An 18802-nucleotide genomic window follows, 5' to 3' on the forward strand; every position below is an offset into this window, starting at 1 on the left:
GAAACGCTGTGCGTATTTGTGGCTTTAGGCATAATATGTACTAGCTCTATCTAGAAATCCAACATTATGTTTGTAGCTCATTTTGAATGTACTTTTACCTGAATAAACATTATCTTGTATTATTTTATTAGTTTTTCATGGAGAGGAGGAACTTCGACAAGCACAGGCTGCCTGTCCCTCGACAAAATGATATAATATTTAATATAACCGGTTCCATGCAGTTCTGGTCCCAGACCTAATTCCACACGTAGCAACTTCTTGGATTTACAGAATATTGAAATATATTTAAAAACAACAAATAATGCAATGTGAGGCGTACACAATATCGCTGTAACTCTTGCAAAGACATTTTTTTTATTATTATTAACCAGCTTAGGTATATACAGCAATGACGTGCTACATACGCTATTCTACATGACAGATTATAAGGAATGCTTCACTGAATCCAAATTATTAACTTAATAGCCTGAGAGCCATTAGTTTTTCAAATTCGAAATAATTCAGTCATTGTAAACAGCCAATGTACAAAAGTAGAACTTTAAAACGGGTATTTCAAGCAGCAGTGAAACGGGATTTTGTGAAAACTTTTCCTGTTGTGGTTGCGAGAGATTGTGCCCCGGGGTTCCAGGCCGGCCTCTCTGTCTCCTGGTTTTTGTCTATACTAATCACTTTAGGTACATAGCAGTGTGCTCCTACTCTACTCTATGCAGGATTACAGAATATAGATCACAAGCTAGCTATGAGTTCATCTAACATCCCCATCTCACAGGATGGTTAGTCATACATGGAATGACTAATAAGGCAAATGAGGGTGGGGGTGAGGAAAGGGGGGATCTTCGACAAGCCGCCGGCTTCCTCGATCTTCTTGATCGAGGTAGCTGAATATTTTTTACTAAAGTATTTAGCATTTTTTTTAGAATACTAAAGCAAGATTCTTCTTGCTACCTCGAGATAGATATATATATATATATATATTATATATATATATATATATATATATATATATATATATATATATATATATATATAGTATGCGCAACAGTTGGCTTCAGGTATTTTCCTTAAATCTGACACTTTCCGGTCTACACATTTTTTCCTATTTAAATTAATTGAACTCAGGTTATAAAAAAGACACCAATCTATTGTCTTAGCTAATCTGTAATGCTTAACTTGGCTTATCCTAATCCAACTTAGCCTCTCCTAATCTAGCCTATCATTCCCTAACTTAGCGTATCCTACAAAGTAAATACTTTTTTGGGGGATAGGGACCAATTCGGAAGTGACTAATTTACTGAAAACTTCTGAAACCTTATACATGGAACAAGCCTTAAGCCCTGAAGCCTTATATATGGAACACATGTAAAGCCTTGTATATGGAACACCCCTGAAGCCTTATGTATGGAACACATCTAAAGCCTTGTATATAGAACACCCCTGAAGCCTTATGTATGGAACACATCTAAAGCCTTGTATATAGAACACCCCTGAAGCCTTATGTATGGAACACATCTAAAGCCTTGTATATAGAACACCCCTGAAGCCTTATGTATGGAACACATCTAAAGCCTTGTATATAGAACACCCCTGAAGCCTTATGTATGGAACACATCTAAAGCCTTGTATATAGAACACACCTGAAGCCTTATCTATGGAAAACACGCGATGAGGCCTAACCTATATTTAACATAAAGCGGGGCGCGACCACACTAGGAAAAATTTCTTATCACTTTCACAGTCGCTGCTTCACGGCGCCGGAGGGCTGGCCGGGGCAAGCTTTTTGGACTGATTGTTGATTGTCACAAGCTTTTTGGGCTGATTTCTTGATTGTCACAAGCTTTTTGGGCTGATTTGTTGATTGTCACAAGCTTTTTGGGCTGATTTCTTGATTGTCACAAGCTTTTTGGACTGATTTGTTGATTGCCACAAGCTTTTTGGACTGACTGTTGAGCGTCACAATAAATGCCCCCAGAAGTGAATGGTTTACAATATAATAGATTAATGAACGCCAATAATATTTATCCAGATTCACTTTTTGCGGAAATTGGTGCGATACTGGCTCGGTCTTGGGCCTATTTAAAGGACCAAGGGCCTTTAACCATCGTGTTATTAACGCAATGATCTGAATATTTAATCATCTCGTTACTTAAACCATCACGAAGCTTATTACCCGAGGGCCACTAACCCTAAGTGGCCTCGACGAGGACAGGAAGACGGTGGCTTGTCGAAGGTCCCCCCCGTACGTTGACCAGTCATTAAGTATACTCAAGTCCTAATATAGTTAAGAGCTCAGTGTAATATATGCAGTGAGATGCAAGGCTATGACCATTCTCAGCTGTTTGATAAGCGGGGTTGAGGGTCAAGGACGCGTTAATACGCAGCATTCAGCTTTACGAAAATATCTGAATTCTAACGTTGGAGTCTATAAGGTAAGAACTGTGGTGCACTGAGAAGGGCTGCTAGCACCAGCAACCATTAGAGCTGGGCGCTCTATTTACAAGTGGCTAATTAAATGATTATTAATGGTACTCGTTTTGTAATTAAAAATGAACTATGCACCTTACGGCTTAATAACAAACAATAACGGACGTTTTGAATTACGGAGAAACAAATCAGTAAATACTCACCGTACCTTTGACCTGACGTACACGAAGGAGCTGACCTCAACACTTGTTACACTTGACGGTAGAGGAGTCTACAGGTGTGATAAGAGGCGCCGGAGCAGCACGTCAGCGGTCCTCCCTCACCGACGTCTTGCGAGCCACTGCAGGGCGGCAGCTTGCAGCCTTCCCCGTCCACACACACGCCGGTATCAAACCTTAATAACGATTATTTCCTCCCACAACATTTCAACATTTTCCACATTTTCGTATTTATACACCAAAAATATCCAGTCCCAGTGATTTGTAAAATGTTAATGGCCGACTTTTGACCTTAACTACGTGACTTGCAATACATGGAGTGAGGAATTTCAACGCGGCGCTAGCAAGGGGCCGCTGCCTTCTCCAAGCACGGGTAAAACGCTCCATTATATTGATGCTTCTAATCATATATTGCATGCAACAACAGTAGTTAGGGTAATAGGCCCTCTCTTGTAGGCCTACTGACCCAAACGAGGCAGTCTATATATTCAACCAGTGTCACTTCTGTATCATCAACAGGTTTCTATAAAGCTTTCTAAATTTTTCTGACCTCATAATGCTCGAAATTTTATTTTTGTTTAGTCCGTTTATTATGCAGCCTTGTGAGTGGTAGTGGATCCCATTATACTCCTCTTAGTAGTAGTGAATCTCATTATACTCCTTCGTGGTAGTAAGTAATTATCAAAAGAAGGCACAAAACGGGAAGACTATGTAGCACCATCAAATGTGCGGAATAATCAGAGGGCGCTGCTAATAAAGTTTCAAAACGGTATGAAAAACGTTAATGGAAAGTTGCCTCTTCTAAGCTTGCCGAGCAAGCCGGACGACTCCAACAGAAAACGGAACAGTACGTCACTTTTGCGCGAAAAGTGACGTTATTTTTAAGAGGACGGGTTGAAATATCACCAAGGATGCCAATACGAGAACAGAAACGCATTAGGCGAATGATATAAGTATCAGATTCACCAATAATTCTATCGAGGGACAAGGGATCGCGGGGGACAGTCAGAAAACAAGACACACGCTCGTCCCGGAAGTCAGGACATTCAACAAGACCGTAAGAAGGGCAATGCAATTTGGACAATAAGGAGCAGAGTGGTGCTCCATTAAGTGTCCGTGAGTTAAGCGTGTATGGCCAAGACGTAACCTCGCCAGAGCCGTTTCCCATCGTCGGTTACGGTGGTAAGAGGACGGCCATGAGGACACACAACTCGTAAGAGTACGCAGTTTGTTACCAATAACAGAAGAAAAGCAATCCAGCCAACGGGTAAAGATGGAAGAATGAATAACCGGGTAAAAGTCTGAATAAGGAATACCTTTACGGGAGATGGGATAAAACTGGATAGCTTCCCTAGCGGCAGCATCCGCGCGCTCATTTAAAAGAGACATCTACATGGCTGAAAACAAAGCAAAACTCAACTGACTTAAATTTACTGGAAATAAGATTTTATGTAAGAATAAGAAATAAGAAATATATATATATATATATACTGTATGTATATATATATATATTATATATATATATATATATATATATATATATATATATATATATATATATATATATATATATATATATATATATATATATATATATATATATATTTATTTATTTATTTATTTTAGAGGCTATTTTCTTGTTTTCTTTGGCCAACCTACTCATGAATAACTCTCCAGACACCAAACAGAACGCCTTGAAAGAAACCGACGTCATCTATGCCCTCACATACCCACTTGGGGACTGTCAGCCCCAAAGATCTCAGTCTATAGGCAAGACAACAAACGTCTCTTTCTAGGCTATTAACAATGCACAAACAACAGGGCTCCATCAAGGAACATATAATTTCCTCTCACAACCAGACCATCACCAGAGAAATCTCAACAAACAACAAAGAAATCGATAGATACAGCGATAGCAGGAGACTCGACATCAGAGAGGCCCTACACATCAAAAAGTCAACACCAGCAATCAACAGCCAAGTAACATACAACTATATTCTACCCACTTCAAGGCCCCAAACCAACATAGAAGCAGCAAGAGAAAATATAGGCCAATAAGCCTTCTGTAGTTACTTTCATTATGTTCTCACATGCAATTTATACCCATTGATTCGTGTTCTATCTTTTGTCACCTCACCCAAAAACATTTGTCATATCACCTCACCCAAAACGAATATGAGCATGAAATGATATGTGTAAACCTGTCTTTGAAAATGTGAGAAGTCCTTGTGAAATGCTTAAAGGCATCAGACCTTAAATAAAAAATGAGAAAATGAACTTGGAGATTTAATTTTTCAATTACCCCAACAGTGAAGAAAAATGTAAGAAATATTGAGAAGATTCGTATTAGAATCATTAATCTTACCCTTCTGGTCATATTCAACAGCATATGTTTACAAGAAAGACTGCTACTAAAATATACTAATATAAATAAAAATGTAAATGTTCATTTGTTCAAAATCGATAATCTCCGAAAGTTCTTTACCAATAGCTTTGAAATTTTGACACAATGTTCCATTCGCATACGAGCGTGTTTTTATATACCTACTATATAGATGTCATGTCTGTGACAGGTAAAAAACATGCTTTTTGAAAAACTGTTTTTCCATGTGAGGGAAATCTCCAAAACCTCTGTACCAATTGCTTTGAAATTTTGACAACGTTCCATTCGCATACTAGTATATTTTTATATACCTACTATATACATGCCACACCTGTGACAGGTAAAAACATGCTGTTAAAAAAAAAGCGCCATCTGTTGCACGTAAAAGCAACACACGCTGCAATCTCTGAAAGTTCTTCAATGATTCCTTTGAAATTTTGACAACGTTCCATTTCAATATGCACATATTTATATAACTACTGTATAGATGCCACACCTGACAGGTAAAAACATGATTTATTTGAAAAACAGCGCCATCTTTTGCACATAAAAGCAACACACATGCTATACTAAGTATGTTAAGATTCCATTTCAATGTTTCCAATTGCATTGATAAATTGAATTTTCACAGATTTTTATTTATTTTAATTTTTATTTAATTATTTTGTGTGACATTGCATTGGAATTGAGCTGCACTGTTTACCATACCATTCATTTTGGAGTATAGTTTATTTTTGTATTTGTTTTTCATTTTGCTCTTTTAACTGCTGTTCTTATTTTTCAGTGATGGGAACATCTGATCATTTGATGTTCCCATTTTTCTGATGGGAACGCATCGGACGAGGGAGTGGGGGGATGGTGGGGAGGACGGGAGTGGGGGGATGGTGGGGAGGACGGGAGTGGAGGATGGTGGGGAGGACGGGAGTGGAGGATGGTGGGGAGGACGGGAGTGGAGGATGGTGGGGAGGACGAGGGGATGGGGAGTGGGGGATGGTGGGGAGGACGAGGGAAGTGGGAGTGGGGGATCGTGGGGAGGATGAAGGGACTGGGGAGCGGGGCGGGAATGGACGGAAGGATGAGGGGATGTGGAGTGGGGAATGGTTGGGAAGCGAGAGGGAGGGGGGACTTGTTTATGGGAGACAGGGGATGGGGAACGGGAAAATGGTGGGGAGGACAAGGGGACAGGGGAATGGTAGGGAGGACAAGGGGACGGGGAAGTGGAGGATAGTGGGGAGGATGACAGCATGGAGGAGTAGGGAGGACGAGGGGACGGGGGAGAGGGGGATGGTGGGGAGGACGAGGGGACGGGGGAGAGGGGGATGGTGGGGAGGACGAGGGGACGGGGGAGAGGGGGATGGTGGGGAGGACGAGGGGACGGGGGAGAGGGGGATGGTGGGGAGGACGTGGGAACAGGGAGGGGGGGAACGGTGGGGAGGACGAGGGGATGGGGAAGTGGGGAATGGTTGTGAGGACGAGGGGATGGGGAAGTGGGGAATGGTTGGGAGGACGAGGGGATGGGGAAGTGGGGAACGGTTGGGAGGACGAGGGGACAAGGAAGTGGAGGATGGTTGGGAGGATGAAGAGACGGGGCAGGGGGAAATGGTGAGGACAACGGGGGGACAGGGGAAGGTTGTGGCGACTCAGCAACGCGCATGCATTGCCGAGCCAAAGCAACGTATGGGCGGGTACAACTAGTTTTCTAATAAAAGCAATGAACCTCACTGTACTTCTCTCATTTTTAAGACCTCATATAATAAATTTATCCATGAAAATAAACAGCAGTCAGAATGGTTTAAAAAACACAGTACTGTATTGTTAAATTATAATTTTTATGTACAATATTTTCCCTGCAAGGAACGTGTCTATGCAACAAACAAAATCACTATAAAATAAAGAATATACAGTATTCTTTACAAACTATACAATCTTTTATATCTAAATATAAATGCAAAACAAAAAATTAATATAACACCAATGTCTAGAAAAGTAGAGAGAAAAGTAATATTGTAAATTAAACAAAACTTTTGGATGAAATACAGTACTGTATAGTCCAATTCACGTTTTATTGTACTGCATTGTGCTGAATGCAGAATTGTACTGCAATTCTCCCAAATTCAATTCAGTATGGACAAATAATTGATACCATAATTGATTCTCTGCACATTAATATTTCATTTACATAATCAAGATATTTAGAATTTCCAAAAATATCTAAAAACAAAATGCAAATTATAAAGTAACATTAAACTTGTGTTACTCTCGAGCTTTGTAGAAACATGTACTGTATACATGATCCATACAAAAAAAAATTGCAGTATAAAATGTTTAGTAAGAGGTAATTTGTACCGTGAGTGGAAACGAGTGGCACTTGGTTAGTGTAGTCACTAAGACCCACTCCTGGTTAGTTAACCACTAACCAGGAGTGGGGTCTTGGTTAGTGTGGTGGAAGGAGTGGGTCTTGGTTAGTGTGGTGGAAGGCGTGGGTCTTGGTTAGTGTGGTGGAAGGCGTGGGTCTTGGTTAGTGTGGTGGAAGGCGTGGGTCTTGGTTAGTGTGGTGGAAGGCGTGGGTCTTGGTTAGTGTGGTGGAAGGCGTGGGTCTTGGTTAGTGTGGTGGAAGGCGTGGGTCTTGGTTAGTGTGGTGGAAGGCGTGGGTCTTGGTTAGTGTGGTGGAAGGCGTGGGTCTTGGTTAGTGTGGTGGAAGGCGTGGGTCTTGGTTAGTGTGGTGGAAGGCGTGGGTCTTGGTTAGTGTGGTGGAAGGCGTGGGTCTTGGTTAGTGTGGTGGAAGGCGTGGGTCTTGGTTAGTGTGGTGGAAGGCGTGGGTCTTGGTTAGTGTGGTGGAAGGCGTGGGTCTTGGTTAGTGTGGTGGAAGGCGTGGGTCTTGGTTAGTGTGGTGGAAGGCGTGGGTCTTGGTTAGTGTGATGGAAAGAGCAGTGCTTTTAAGTAATCATTAAAATAAAGTGCTAAGCTAATATGGACATACTGGACAGCATTATCATACAAAATATTAAGTAGATCCCAAAAAGCATTCAAGATGCCAACATATGAACTTACACGCACAATTATTAATGCTAAAGAATTAGATTCACAGAGGAGCAGACCTAGAACCATGTGGTAATATAGGAGCAGACCTAGAACCATGTGGTATATAGGAGTTTACCTAGAAACATGTGGTAGATAGGAGCTTACCTAGAACCATGTGGTATATAGGAGTTTACCTAGAAACATGTGGTATATAGGAGCTTACCTAGAACCATGTGGTATATAGGAGTTTACCTAGAAACATGTGGTATATAGGAGCTTACCTAGAAACATGTGGTATATAGGAGCTTACCTAGAACCTTGTGGTATATAGGAGCTTACCTAGAACCTTGTGGTATATAGAAGCTTATATAGAAACATGTGGTATATAGGAGCTTACCTAGAACCATGTGGTATATAGAAGCTTACCTAGAAACATGTGGTATATAGAAGCTTACCTAGAACCTTGTGGTATATAGGAGCTTACCTAAAAACATGTAGTATATAGGAGCTTACCTAGAAACATGTGGTATATAGGAGCTTACCTAGAAACATGTGGTATATAGGAGCTTACCTAGAAACATGTGGTATATAGGAGCTTACCTAGAACCTTGTGGTATATAGAAGCTTACCTAGAAACATGTGGTATATAGGAGCTTACCTAGAAACATGTGGTATATAGGAGCTTACCTAGAAACATGTGGTATATAGGAGCTTACCTAGAAACATGTGGTATAGAGGCGCTTACCTAGAAACATGTGGTATAGAGGCGCTTACCTAGAAACATGTGGTATAGAGGAGCTTACCTTGACATGTGGTATAGAGGAGCAGTGCAAAACCAAAATTTCTGATCTTAAAAAAAGTGTCCCTACTGCACGAGTAACCAAGTGGAGCAAGATAATTCTGACAATTATCTTGGAACAGGTCTTAAGTGTTCATGAGTTTATGGTAAAGTGTTTTTAACCTTTGCACTGCACACCTGTTTTTGTCAAAAACTTTTTAGTTCAAATATTAAGGACATTTTTGTTGTTTTTATAAATGTTAAGGTAAACTTAATGTCCAAATGTTTCCAAACTCAACTATTTTCATTTCAAAACACAAAGAGTGATGAAAACATTAAAAAAGATTAATACTGTATAGCCTAATTAAAAAAAAAATAGTACAACTCTCAGAACGAGATTTCTCGGTTGGCGCAGCACAGTGGTTAAAGACATCCATGGGTGTTGGTAATGGAATCATCCTATAAAATGTACTGTATGCCAACATTGAAAACCACCAGATATTAATGGTGTAGGTAAAATGATCTGGAAGAAATAAAAATCAATGAGAGCAATTTAGAATTGTGGAGGAAGAAAAAACTGTATACCACAAATTTATGAATACATGAGTGAATTGGAATGTATTTTCACCTGTAAAAGTAAGGGAAAGGATTTAGAATACTGTACTCTGGCAGTGATGCTAGGACAACCGTTAAAATAGTGAGGCGACATTAAAACGGTGTATCCCAAGATTGTCCAGGGCAAGCACCAAGCCTCGTTTCATGGACACACACACACACAAAACAAAGAACACTTACTGATTAAAACCTGAAGTTATAAGAAATTACCATAAAAGCAATGCATTCTATTGAATAATAAAAATTTGGGTAAAAGAGTGGAACTAAGAAATAAAAAGTGAAGAAAGGGAGGGGGGGGGAACAAGAACAACAAAGGTCAACCTGAGATGGGACACACAAAATCAGGATTAGGTGGCATAGTCATAACAAGCAACGAATCGGGTGCAGGGGAGAAATGGAGGGATTAGTAGTCACAAAGACAGATTTAGGTGTAAGAGGAAAGTTAGAAAGAATTTGTTATATATATGCTGTATATATAAATGGAGAGGACTTGGGTCAGTGGGACTGCGGAAGAGCAGTCCTTCCTCATGAGTTGTCACCTCACTAAAATGATGTACCCGAATTACCTGAACCTAGCCTAACCAAGGTCCCTTACCTTGCGACGATTGATTTCGGGGCTCAATGTCCCTGCGGCCCAGTCCTCGGCCATCCCCAATGAATAGAAAACGGTACAGACTGTCCATTTTAAGAGCTGCTATGATTTGTAGTACATCATATTTTTACGTTGGGGAATTTTACATCAAAATATGATGTGTTATTCAAGAGGACAGATTGGGAAGAGAAGCCATGCTTATGTGGCAATTTGTTCTGTACTCGGGTCTGTTTTTCACATTGCTCATACACTTTAAAATTAACTGAAATTAATTACCAGTAAGACTAAAGTTATAGCCTACTTCATTCATATCTTCATTGCATCAATAAACGTTATTTATTAGTTTGTGCAATAAGCTTCACTTTCCCGATCAGTTGATCAGTCCGGCAACCAGGAGGCCTGGTCGACGACCGGGCCGCGGGGACGCTAAGCCCCGGAAGCACCTCAAGGTAAGGTTCCCAGAATGCATTCAATATTTTGAAATAAGGTTCAACAATTTTTCATAGGTCAGTTGTACATATTTCTTCCAGGATTGTGCACGATAGACTATGATCCCATTGTACTGCTAGGAGCGTACAGTATAAAATAATATGTACACTAAGGTAATTCTACTTACAGCTGGTAATAAGTAAAATAAATGAAATTACAAGACATCTCACTGAACTGGGTGCTTTTAGGAATTATGAAAGAATACAGTATAATTAAAATATTATAGTTAAATTAGCATCAAATGGAAACATTTCTGATGTCAGAATTTTCAGTCAGTTAATATAACAAAAATTAACTGTGTATAAGCTCAAGTTATAAATAACTATTAAACGACAACCTTAAGCCAGTATAGCTTTGGCATGAAGGCCTTAGCTGTTACATAACACAATTGGTAGAACTGAAAGCTAATGCTTTTTTGGGTCATACTTTAGAGAGACTAATGGTCCAGGTAAATGAAATGTTGTTACCCATGATATGATGGTTAGCAATTGTGTGTGTGAGTAATTACATAAGTTTAGTTACAGGATGAGAGCTACACACGTTGTCCCGTCTTCCCACCACTTTTTTGTTTTATTTCTATATTCAAGAGTTCTTACATGCTCGTAAAGCCACTAGCACACACAGCATTTCAGGCAGGTCCTTAATCTTAACATTCCCTGGAATATAACCTGCCAAATCATTTAACAACCAGGTACCCAATCACTGCTGGGTGAACAGAGGCATACAGTTAAGGATTAGCACCTAGTCAATCCTCCCGGCCAGGACACCCTATCGGTTGCGGGGCGAGTGTTTTCCCACTGCGGCACGGGGACTGCTACATATAACTGTCATTTAACGCTCTGAAACTACTAATGGTTTTGGCCTCCACCTTCTCACTTAACTTGCTCCAACTATCTACCACTTTGTTTGCGAAAGAAAATTTTCTTATACTTTGTTGACAGCTTTGTTTATTTAGTTTAAATCTATGACTTCTTGTTCTTAAACTTTTAGGTCTCAGGAATTCTTCCCTATCAATTTTGTTGATTCTCATTTCTATTTTGTATGTAGTAATCATATCGCATCTTTTCTTCTATCTTCTAGTTTTGGTATAGTTAATGTCTCTAACCTCTCCTCTTAGCTCTTGTTTTTCAGTTCTGGGAGACACTTAGTTTTACAACTATTACAACTTTACAGTACAGGTTTTTACAACTTTTCCAGTTTGTTGATGTGCTTTTTAAGACATGGGTACCATACAACCACTACATATTCCAGCTTTGGTCTCACTAAAGTCGTAAACAATTTCTTTAGTATTGCACCATCCATGTATTCAAATGCAATTCTGTGTATGTGTTTTTTTTTTACCATTCTATTACACTCAAATTCTATACAGTATAGGCAAGGTTGCTTTTCAACTATTTAAACTGTCAATTTTGGACAACTAAAATTTACTATAGGAGTAAAACATGTACAGTACAGTACTGAAAAACATTGAAACCATAAATGGAAACCACCAACATATGAATGTGGAATTGGTCGTGTACACATATCTTGAGGTTATCTTGAGGTTATCTTGAGATAATTTCGGAGCTTTAGTGTCCCCGCGGCCCGGTCCTCGACCAGGCCTCCACCCCCAGGAAGCAGCCCGTGACAGCTGACTAACACCCAGGTACAGTACCTATTTTACTGCTAGGTAACAGGGGCATAGGGTGAAAGAAACTCTGCCCATTGTTTCTCGCCGGCGCCTGGGATCGAACCCAGAACCACAGGATCACAAGTCCAGCGTGCTGTCCGCTCGGCCGACCGGCTCCCACTTACAGTCACATACAGTCAGATCTTTTACTTCATGTCTAGCTAGGAACCACACTCGCCTTGTAATAACTTCATTATACACACACACACACACACACACATATATATATATGTGATACTATACCTTTCTCATCTTCTTCCCAGAGTAAATTTTGAGTTTTGAGACAGTCTCACTAATTTAGAAGCTTTTTCTGTGTCCGTGAGTAACAGTTTTGTGAATACCTTGTATTTTATAAATCTCTCCTGCGTTAAAGAAGGGAAATGAGAGCACCGAGCAGTTCTCAAGGCAGGTAAGCACAAGTGATCTGAAGAGAACTGAGGAAAATTGCAAATTATGAATATTGAGATAATATGGCAAACTGTGAATATCAAAATGTGGCAAATTGTGAATACCGAGATGAGATGACATGACATTTAGGAGAGAAAGGGATAGAGAAGTATTTTTAAAACATGCATCTCACTTACAAGAACTAAAAATTAGGCACAGAAGAATGAGAAACGACACACACAGTTCTGAATGTATAATTAACTGAACAAATGTAGACACAGAAGGTTCATGGCAAGAGTAGGACACGTGATAAGAAACGTGTAATTTTGGACATGCCTGTCCTGACAAAAATGACACCCAGATCACACATGACAAGGGGATGGGGGGGGGGAGGTTCACATTACGAGAGATCTGAAGAACAGTGTTAAAATCTGTGAGAGAAGGTGGCGCCATTAGCATTTATTCTTCAAAGAAACAAACCCTGGCACAACAAAAGCACTATGGCACAATGTAAATACAGGTACTAGAACTCATTACATGTATAATCAAATTTGTCATAACCCATCACAGTATTATGGCAGCACAACAAAATGTCATTAGCAATAACGGCATTCGTGTCAAAGAGTAAATGGAGCTAAGACAAGGAATATAACAAAGTAACGTAACAAAATAAGCATCACTTGAGTTACTTTGATGCAGCCAGTTTCTCTCACCAAATGCACTGTCACATCGAACATGCTCGTGGTCTATCGGAACATAAATAGAGATTATCAAGAGATCATGGTAAATGAGGCCATTTTAACATTAATCAACACACTGGCTCTAAACTCACCAAAATAAGTACACCTGATAGCTAAGGAGGCCAAATGGGTATACAGAGATCACTACAAGGAGTATTTTACTTACAAATGACAAAAGGAACATCTTCATCAGATTCTGAAATATATTAGGCATGCAATTATGAGAAGACAGGCAATGTACAGGCAGATTTTCAATGATTAACCAGTGTCTTGAATTCAAAATTATCAAAAAGTGCGAGTCAGCACAACTACTGTACATAGCAATGAAATCCAGAAATAAACTAATAAATGCATTACATTATAATGCCAAGCCTAGAGCGAACCTTATTCTTTTTTGGGGGGAACCACAACTTACCTGGGAAACGATGCTGAAATTAGTCATCAGGCAATTACCGATTCCCACTGATTGACTGTCATCTACAGAGGGGGAATATTCCTAGAGCATTTTTAATACAGTATAGGGATAAACACTCACATCTGTTTTGACCCAGAATAAAGCAAAAAATGTCATGGCATGAGGTCAACATCCATAGGGTTAAAAAAGAATTGTCCTAAAATAGGTAGAACTTATTAAATATATTTACAGTCTTTATAGCTCCTGCTACTAAAATCAACAATTTTGGCGATGGAGCGATCCAGAGGGCAAACATAGCCGAGTTTGTCCTATAAAATATCCAGACTAAGTTTGCCACAAACTGACCCTACAGACCGCAAGTCCAATACAGAGTGAGAGTTAAACAACAAAACATTGAAAATGGAAAATAGACCCCCCAAAATAAGGAAAACATTTGAAAATTCTACATCCAAAAGACCCTGAAGTACATTAGTATTTGCAGTGGAGCACCCATCAAATAATATTTGTCATAACGTACTCACAATAACAAGTCCTGCGGCTACCAGAACTTCGGACAAGCCTGAAAAACACTTACGGTATAATGATACTAATTTCAGGTTTTATTTCACTCGCTTCAAGTTCAAGGAAATATGAAAATTACATTTTTATACTTGGCTGTCACAGAACCAAATTGAAGATCATGACTTCCATTAAAACCAATAAACAGTACAGAAACATTCCTTGTGTAATATATTGATGACTTGTACCAAGGACTGTATGTGTATAAATTTTCAATTGAATTTATGAATGAATTGGATTTCTAAACAAATCATCAATCTACACGTATACAAAGTACCAATCTGGAAACATCCATAACTCTTGCTTCATATGTTTTCAACTAAATTTAAACCGACACCCACGTACAGTACTTACGGAATCAATGCTTGCGCCTTTCAATTCACGTGTTCCACAGAAATTGTCAATATTTTTCTTTGCCAGATGTCTATGGAAATTAAATGTATGTTAAGGAGATAACATCTAATATATTAAATAGCACTGGCATTCTAAAATATCTATACTCAATTAAATCTGAAATCACTCCACAACTGTGAAAAAAAATAAAGTGAAGACCTGACATCTAATGACATTCTTGGAGCATAATTTTAATTTGGCAACATTATCCGAGAACTATATACATCAAACTACCTTTTTCTATTTTAAAAATAATACAAAATTTTAAAAGTGAAAAATTCTTAAATTACAATCGTTAAAATCATATTTTTGAGGACGTGTCCACACACACTATTGAACAAATAAATCACGGCATCTAAGAGTATAAGAGGTATTATGACACATGAAAAGTCTTCAATTTTAGTGAAGTTTTAAGAGAATGTACTTAACAGTTATACTACCATTACATACAGAACTCACACCTCCTGCACTTCCATACTAAAACAGATTCTGAAAGTGTTGAGTTCCATGCCAATGGCTAATGTTACATCTTTCTATAATAATAATAATAATAAAAAAAAAATTGCACACAATGCCAAATGGTCCAATTTTAACAATATCCAAGGTTTACCTGGAGTTTCTACACTTGAGTAAAAATGCCACCGAGTGTATAAAATTTGTTGTTTAACTTAGTTATGTGTGTGTATATACTATGTGTGTACTCACCTAATTGTGCTTGCGGGGGTTGAGCTTTGGCCCTTTGGTCCCGCCTCTCAACTATCAATCAACTGGTGTATAGATTCCTGAGCCTACTGGGCTCTATCATATCTACATTTGAAACTGTGTATAGAGTCAGCCTCCACCACATCACTGCCTAGTGCATTCCATTTATTAACTACTCTGACACTGAAAAAATTCTTTCTAACGTGTCTGTGGCTCATCTGGGTACTAAGTTTCCACCTGTGTCCCCTTGTTCGTGTCCCACCCGTGGCGAAGAGTTTGTCTTTGTCCACCCTGTCAATTCCCCTGAGAATTTTGTAGGGATTTTTAATTTTGTTTGTGTGTGTGTGTGTGTGTGTGTGTGTGTGTGTGTATTATTTATATATATATATATATATATATATATATATATATATATATATATACACACACACACACACACACACATTTGGGTATGTATGTAATGTATATATGAATGACAATATTTACACGTGTATTGATTTTTTTTTATTTGATATATAAATACTTTATTTAATACCTAAATATACAAGACCAGGTGCCAGAGAAGGCAGCACCCAGAGGACTCAAGCACAACCATTCTTTCTTCAATTAAAAACTCATTGTTTTACACAAGACTAATGTTATTATACTGTATATTTTATTATGTAAGGGAATTAATATAAAGAGTACACATTAATATTTGAATTAAATACAAAATACATCACTTTTTCACTAAAAAATAAAAAAAAACTCATCAGCTCTATATCTAGAAAGTAAATACACCGTGTATCACAAGTTAGACGTGCCCAATACCCGCCATTATAAAACCCATTGGAAAACCCAAGTACAGTATTTGGCTTAGCCGACACGTCCATTGCAGGGAGTCTTCACTTTCCTCATTTGAACATTGCTTTAGCGTACTGCTTCATTAACCACTTAAGGTGGTGTGGAACCCCCCGAGCCATTCACGTTAGTACTTACTGCGTGTCTCTTTCTCAGCTTTTGAACTTCCTCTGCCAATTTGATTGGTTTCTCAAAGAAGGTGACAAGTTTTTCTTCATTGGCCACATTAGCTAGAAGCTGTTCAAAAGATATACTCCATTCCAGGGAAGAGAGCTGCGAGCCAGAAGGAAGTTGATGCTCATAAATACCATCATTTTTACCTTCGTCACTTTTTGGGTCAGTTGACGCCTGTTCACACACATCAGTATTTTCCTCATTTTCTTCCACTGTGTTACATTTATTTATTTTGTCTGAACCTTCGTGGCTTTCATCTGTAGCACTTGGACGAGCACTAAAAGTTTGTTCTGGTTCACCAGTTTCATATGTTTTCGTTGACGCTTGTTGAGCCTCCTGCGTTGCACATGCACCAGACTCTGAGTCCTTGATCAACACAACACCCGTCACCTCATCCAAATGGGATGCACCGTCAAAGGGTTGCTCTCCAGTGGTGCTTGCCTGTTAAATGTGTTAAATGATTCATTACAACAATTATTTCAAATCACACCACTGAAAAAGGGTTTGGCCTATAACATCATCCAGGGTAAAGCATTTCACATATAAAGTGCATCTTGCAGTCACTCTTATTCTTCCATAAAACTGTACACTCAATATATGCTGACAACCCCCCCCCCCCCCCTCACAGTCTTTAACTGCTCAGCTTAATATTATCATTCCCTCTTCCTTTCCTCCTTCTAACCCTACTTACAGACGTTGTCTTCAAATAACTAATTCAAAGTTTCCATCATATATTTGACGTTTTATTATTGCTCTCGTCATTCTTCCTATGTCCCCTTTTCTTACTAAGCAGTTGGTCCTCAGAGTATCCACTTGCACTGCATGCAGTCAGTCTAGTAAAGCAACCACTACCTCACTGCAACACATCATAACACCATAAACTACTATGTTCAGTATGGCTCTGCCTACATTCTAGACTCAAACCTAGTAGTAAAATCCCACTGCAATGTTTCTCCATTTTAGAGGATTCTTGGACACTATCTTGGAATCTACTTTTAACCTTCAACAGAAACTTCTTGGCTTCTTGAGACAGAATCTCCCTTCTAGCTTCTTTCCCAGCTACATCTCTCACACCCTTTCTTGTGCATGACAAGTGGAATTACATACATCAATTACTTTACCACCTAAAGCTAATCACTTTTTAATATGTCCACTGTATATTATATGAATTATTATTATTATTGAAAATCATTTTGAGGCAATGAAGCGATTTGAACCAACATTTTGGCGATTCCCAGATAACTGCCTTAACTGACTCGGCCACGATGGTACAAAAGTCGACCAACCCATTTTGCAGAACACCAAAATGAACAAGTTGTCTTTAGATGCGAAGCATTCATGGCATCACACAATTTTCCAAGAGCATCTTCACTAGCAACATTTTCAAAATGTAAAGCAGAAGTGTGAGCTTTCCATAGTTTACGATCAACAATTTTTGTTCCAAGAGATTTCAAGTGTGTACTTGGATCTGCTCCATAATAGGATACTTGGTACATCTGCCACTCATATGATAGTCTTAAACCCTTAGAAGTGAAAAGTGGTACATTGCTTATGTTTGTACTGTACATACTTTACACTCAAGTTTATCATCCCTGAAGACTAACCATGGGTTGGTTTCCTTTTTTTTTCCACATTTCTTCAGTCCAAACACCTGATACAATATACTGATACCTGATACTGTACAGGGAGACAAGTTAGACCTCAAAGCACCATTACTTTCTGAATGGCACATGGATTCAGTTTGAAAATTTGAACTAGAAGCAGTCGAAACATAACTTTTGTCACTTTCACTTATCATTATTAGTCTCCTGTACGTTATTCTTCTTACACTCATCATTTTGTTTACGAAAAACGTTAACACTGTTTGCTTAGAAGCCACGATGGAGTTGTTTGTGAGAAAAAATGCTCCTGTATTAGAGAGAAATCCATGGACCACCAGCTACCATTTTACTAATGCCACAAAAATACAAAAGCAGAGTTGCCAACTCAGTATTTCACACGGCACTAGAACCACCCCAAAAACCACTAAATTATGTAAAGTTGTACGCAGCAGTTTTGTCATTTTACCTGCCTAGTATTTAATAAATTAATTAATACTAAAATATACTATTGTATGAATAAAGAAAACCTGTCTAATGAGCTACTGCTAAAGCCATGAATAATTATTGCTGAATATTGGAATCCAAAGTGGTAGGTTGGCAACTTTGTCTCGTACCGTTTGTTTGGCATAATTGGACACGAAGCGTTCACCTGCCTCGGGTATTATTTTTCCAGATTTGTACCAGTACAATTCAACCTGTTTACGTTTTAAAAATATAAAAATTTATATATTATTGAATCTTTAAAAAAATGGAGAAATATCATAACATTATTAACTTAGTGATGTAATACTAATATTTTTCTTCCA

The 18802-nt window shown here is 38.7% G+C and overlaps 2 protein-coding genes across 6 annotated transcripts in view; both read right to left on the reverse strand.

The window, feature by feature from the left end:
- The window catches only part of LOC123771156 (N-acetylated-alpha-linked acidic dipeptidase 2), a 34818-nt gene extending 32002 nt beyond the window's left edge, over positions 1-2816 (reverse strand). Inside the window, exon 1 of one of the 3 annotated variants that reach the window (XM_069309488.1) lies at positions 2660-2816. The gene's annotated coding sequence lies outside the window, so the exon portion shown is untranslated. Of the gene's footprint in view, positions 1-2624 lie in introns of all 3 variants that reach the window. The other 2 variants (XM_069309489.1, XM_069309487.1) reach the window with 2 other exon arrangements.
- A 13249-nt stretch (positions 2817-16065) lies between these two features.
- Tbc1d8-9 (TBC1 domain family member 8/9) overlaps positions 16066-18802 on the reverse strand; it is a 42836-nt gene continuing 40099 nt past the window's right edge. For all 3 annotated transcript variants that reach the window (XM_045763434.2, XM_045763433.2, XM_045763432.2), the window contains one exon: positions 16066-16836. In XM_045763434.2, coding sequence (XP_045619390.2) covers positions 16315-16836 — 522 coding nt within the window. In that variant the 3' untranslated portion in view covers positions 16066-16314. The remainder of the gene's footprint in view (positions 16837-18802) is intronic.

The sequence above is a fragment of the Procambarus clarkii genome, chromosome 65 (assembly GCF_040958095.1).
Source record: "Procambarus clarkii isolate CNS0578487 chromosome 65, FALCON_Pclarkii_2.0, whole genome shotgun sequence".
NCBI lineage: Eukaryota > Metazoa > Arthropoda > Malacostraca > Decapoda > Cambaridae > Procambarus > Procambarus clarkii.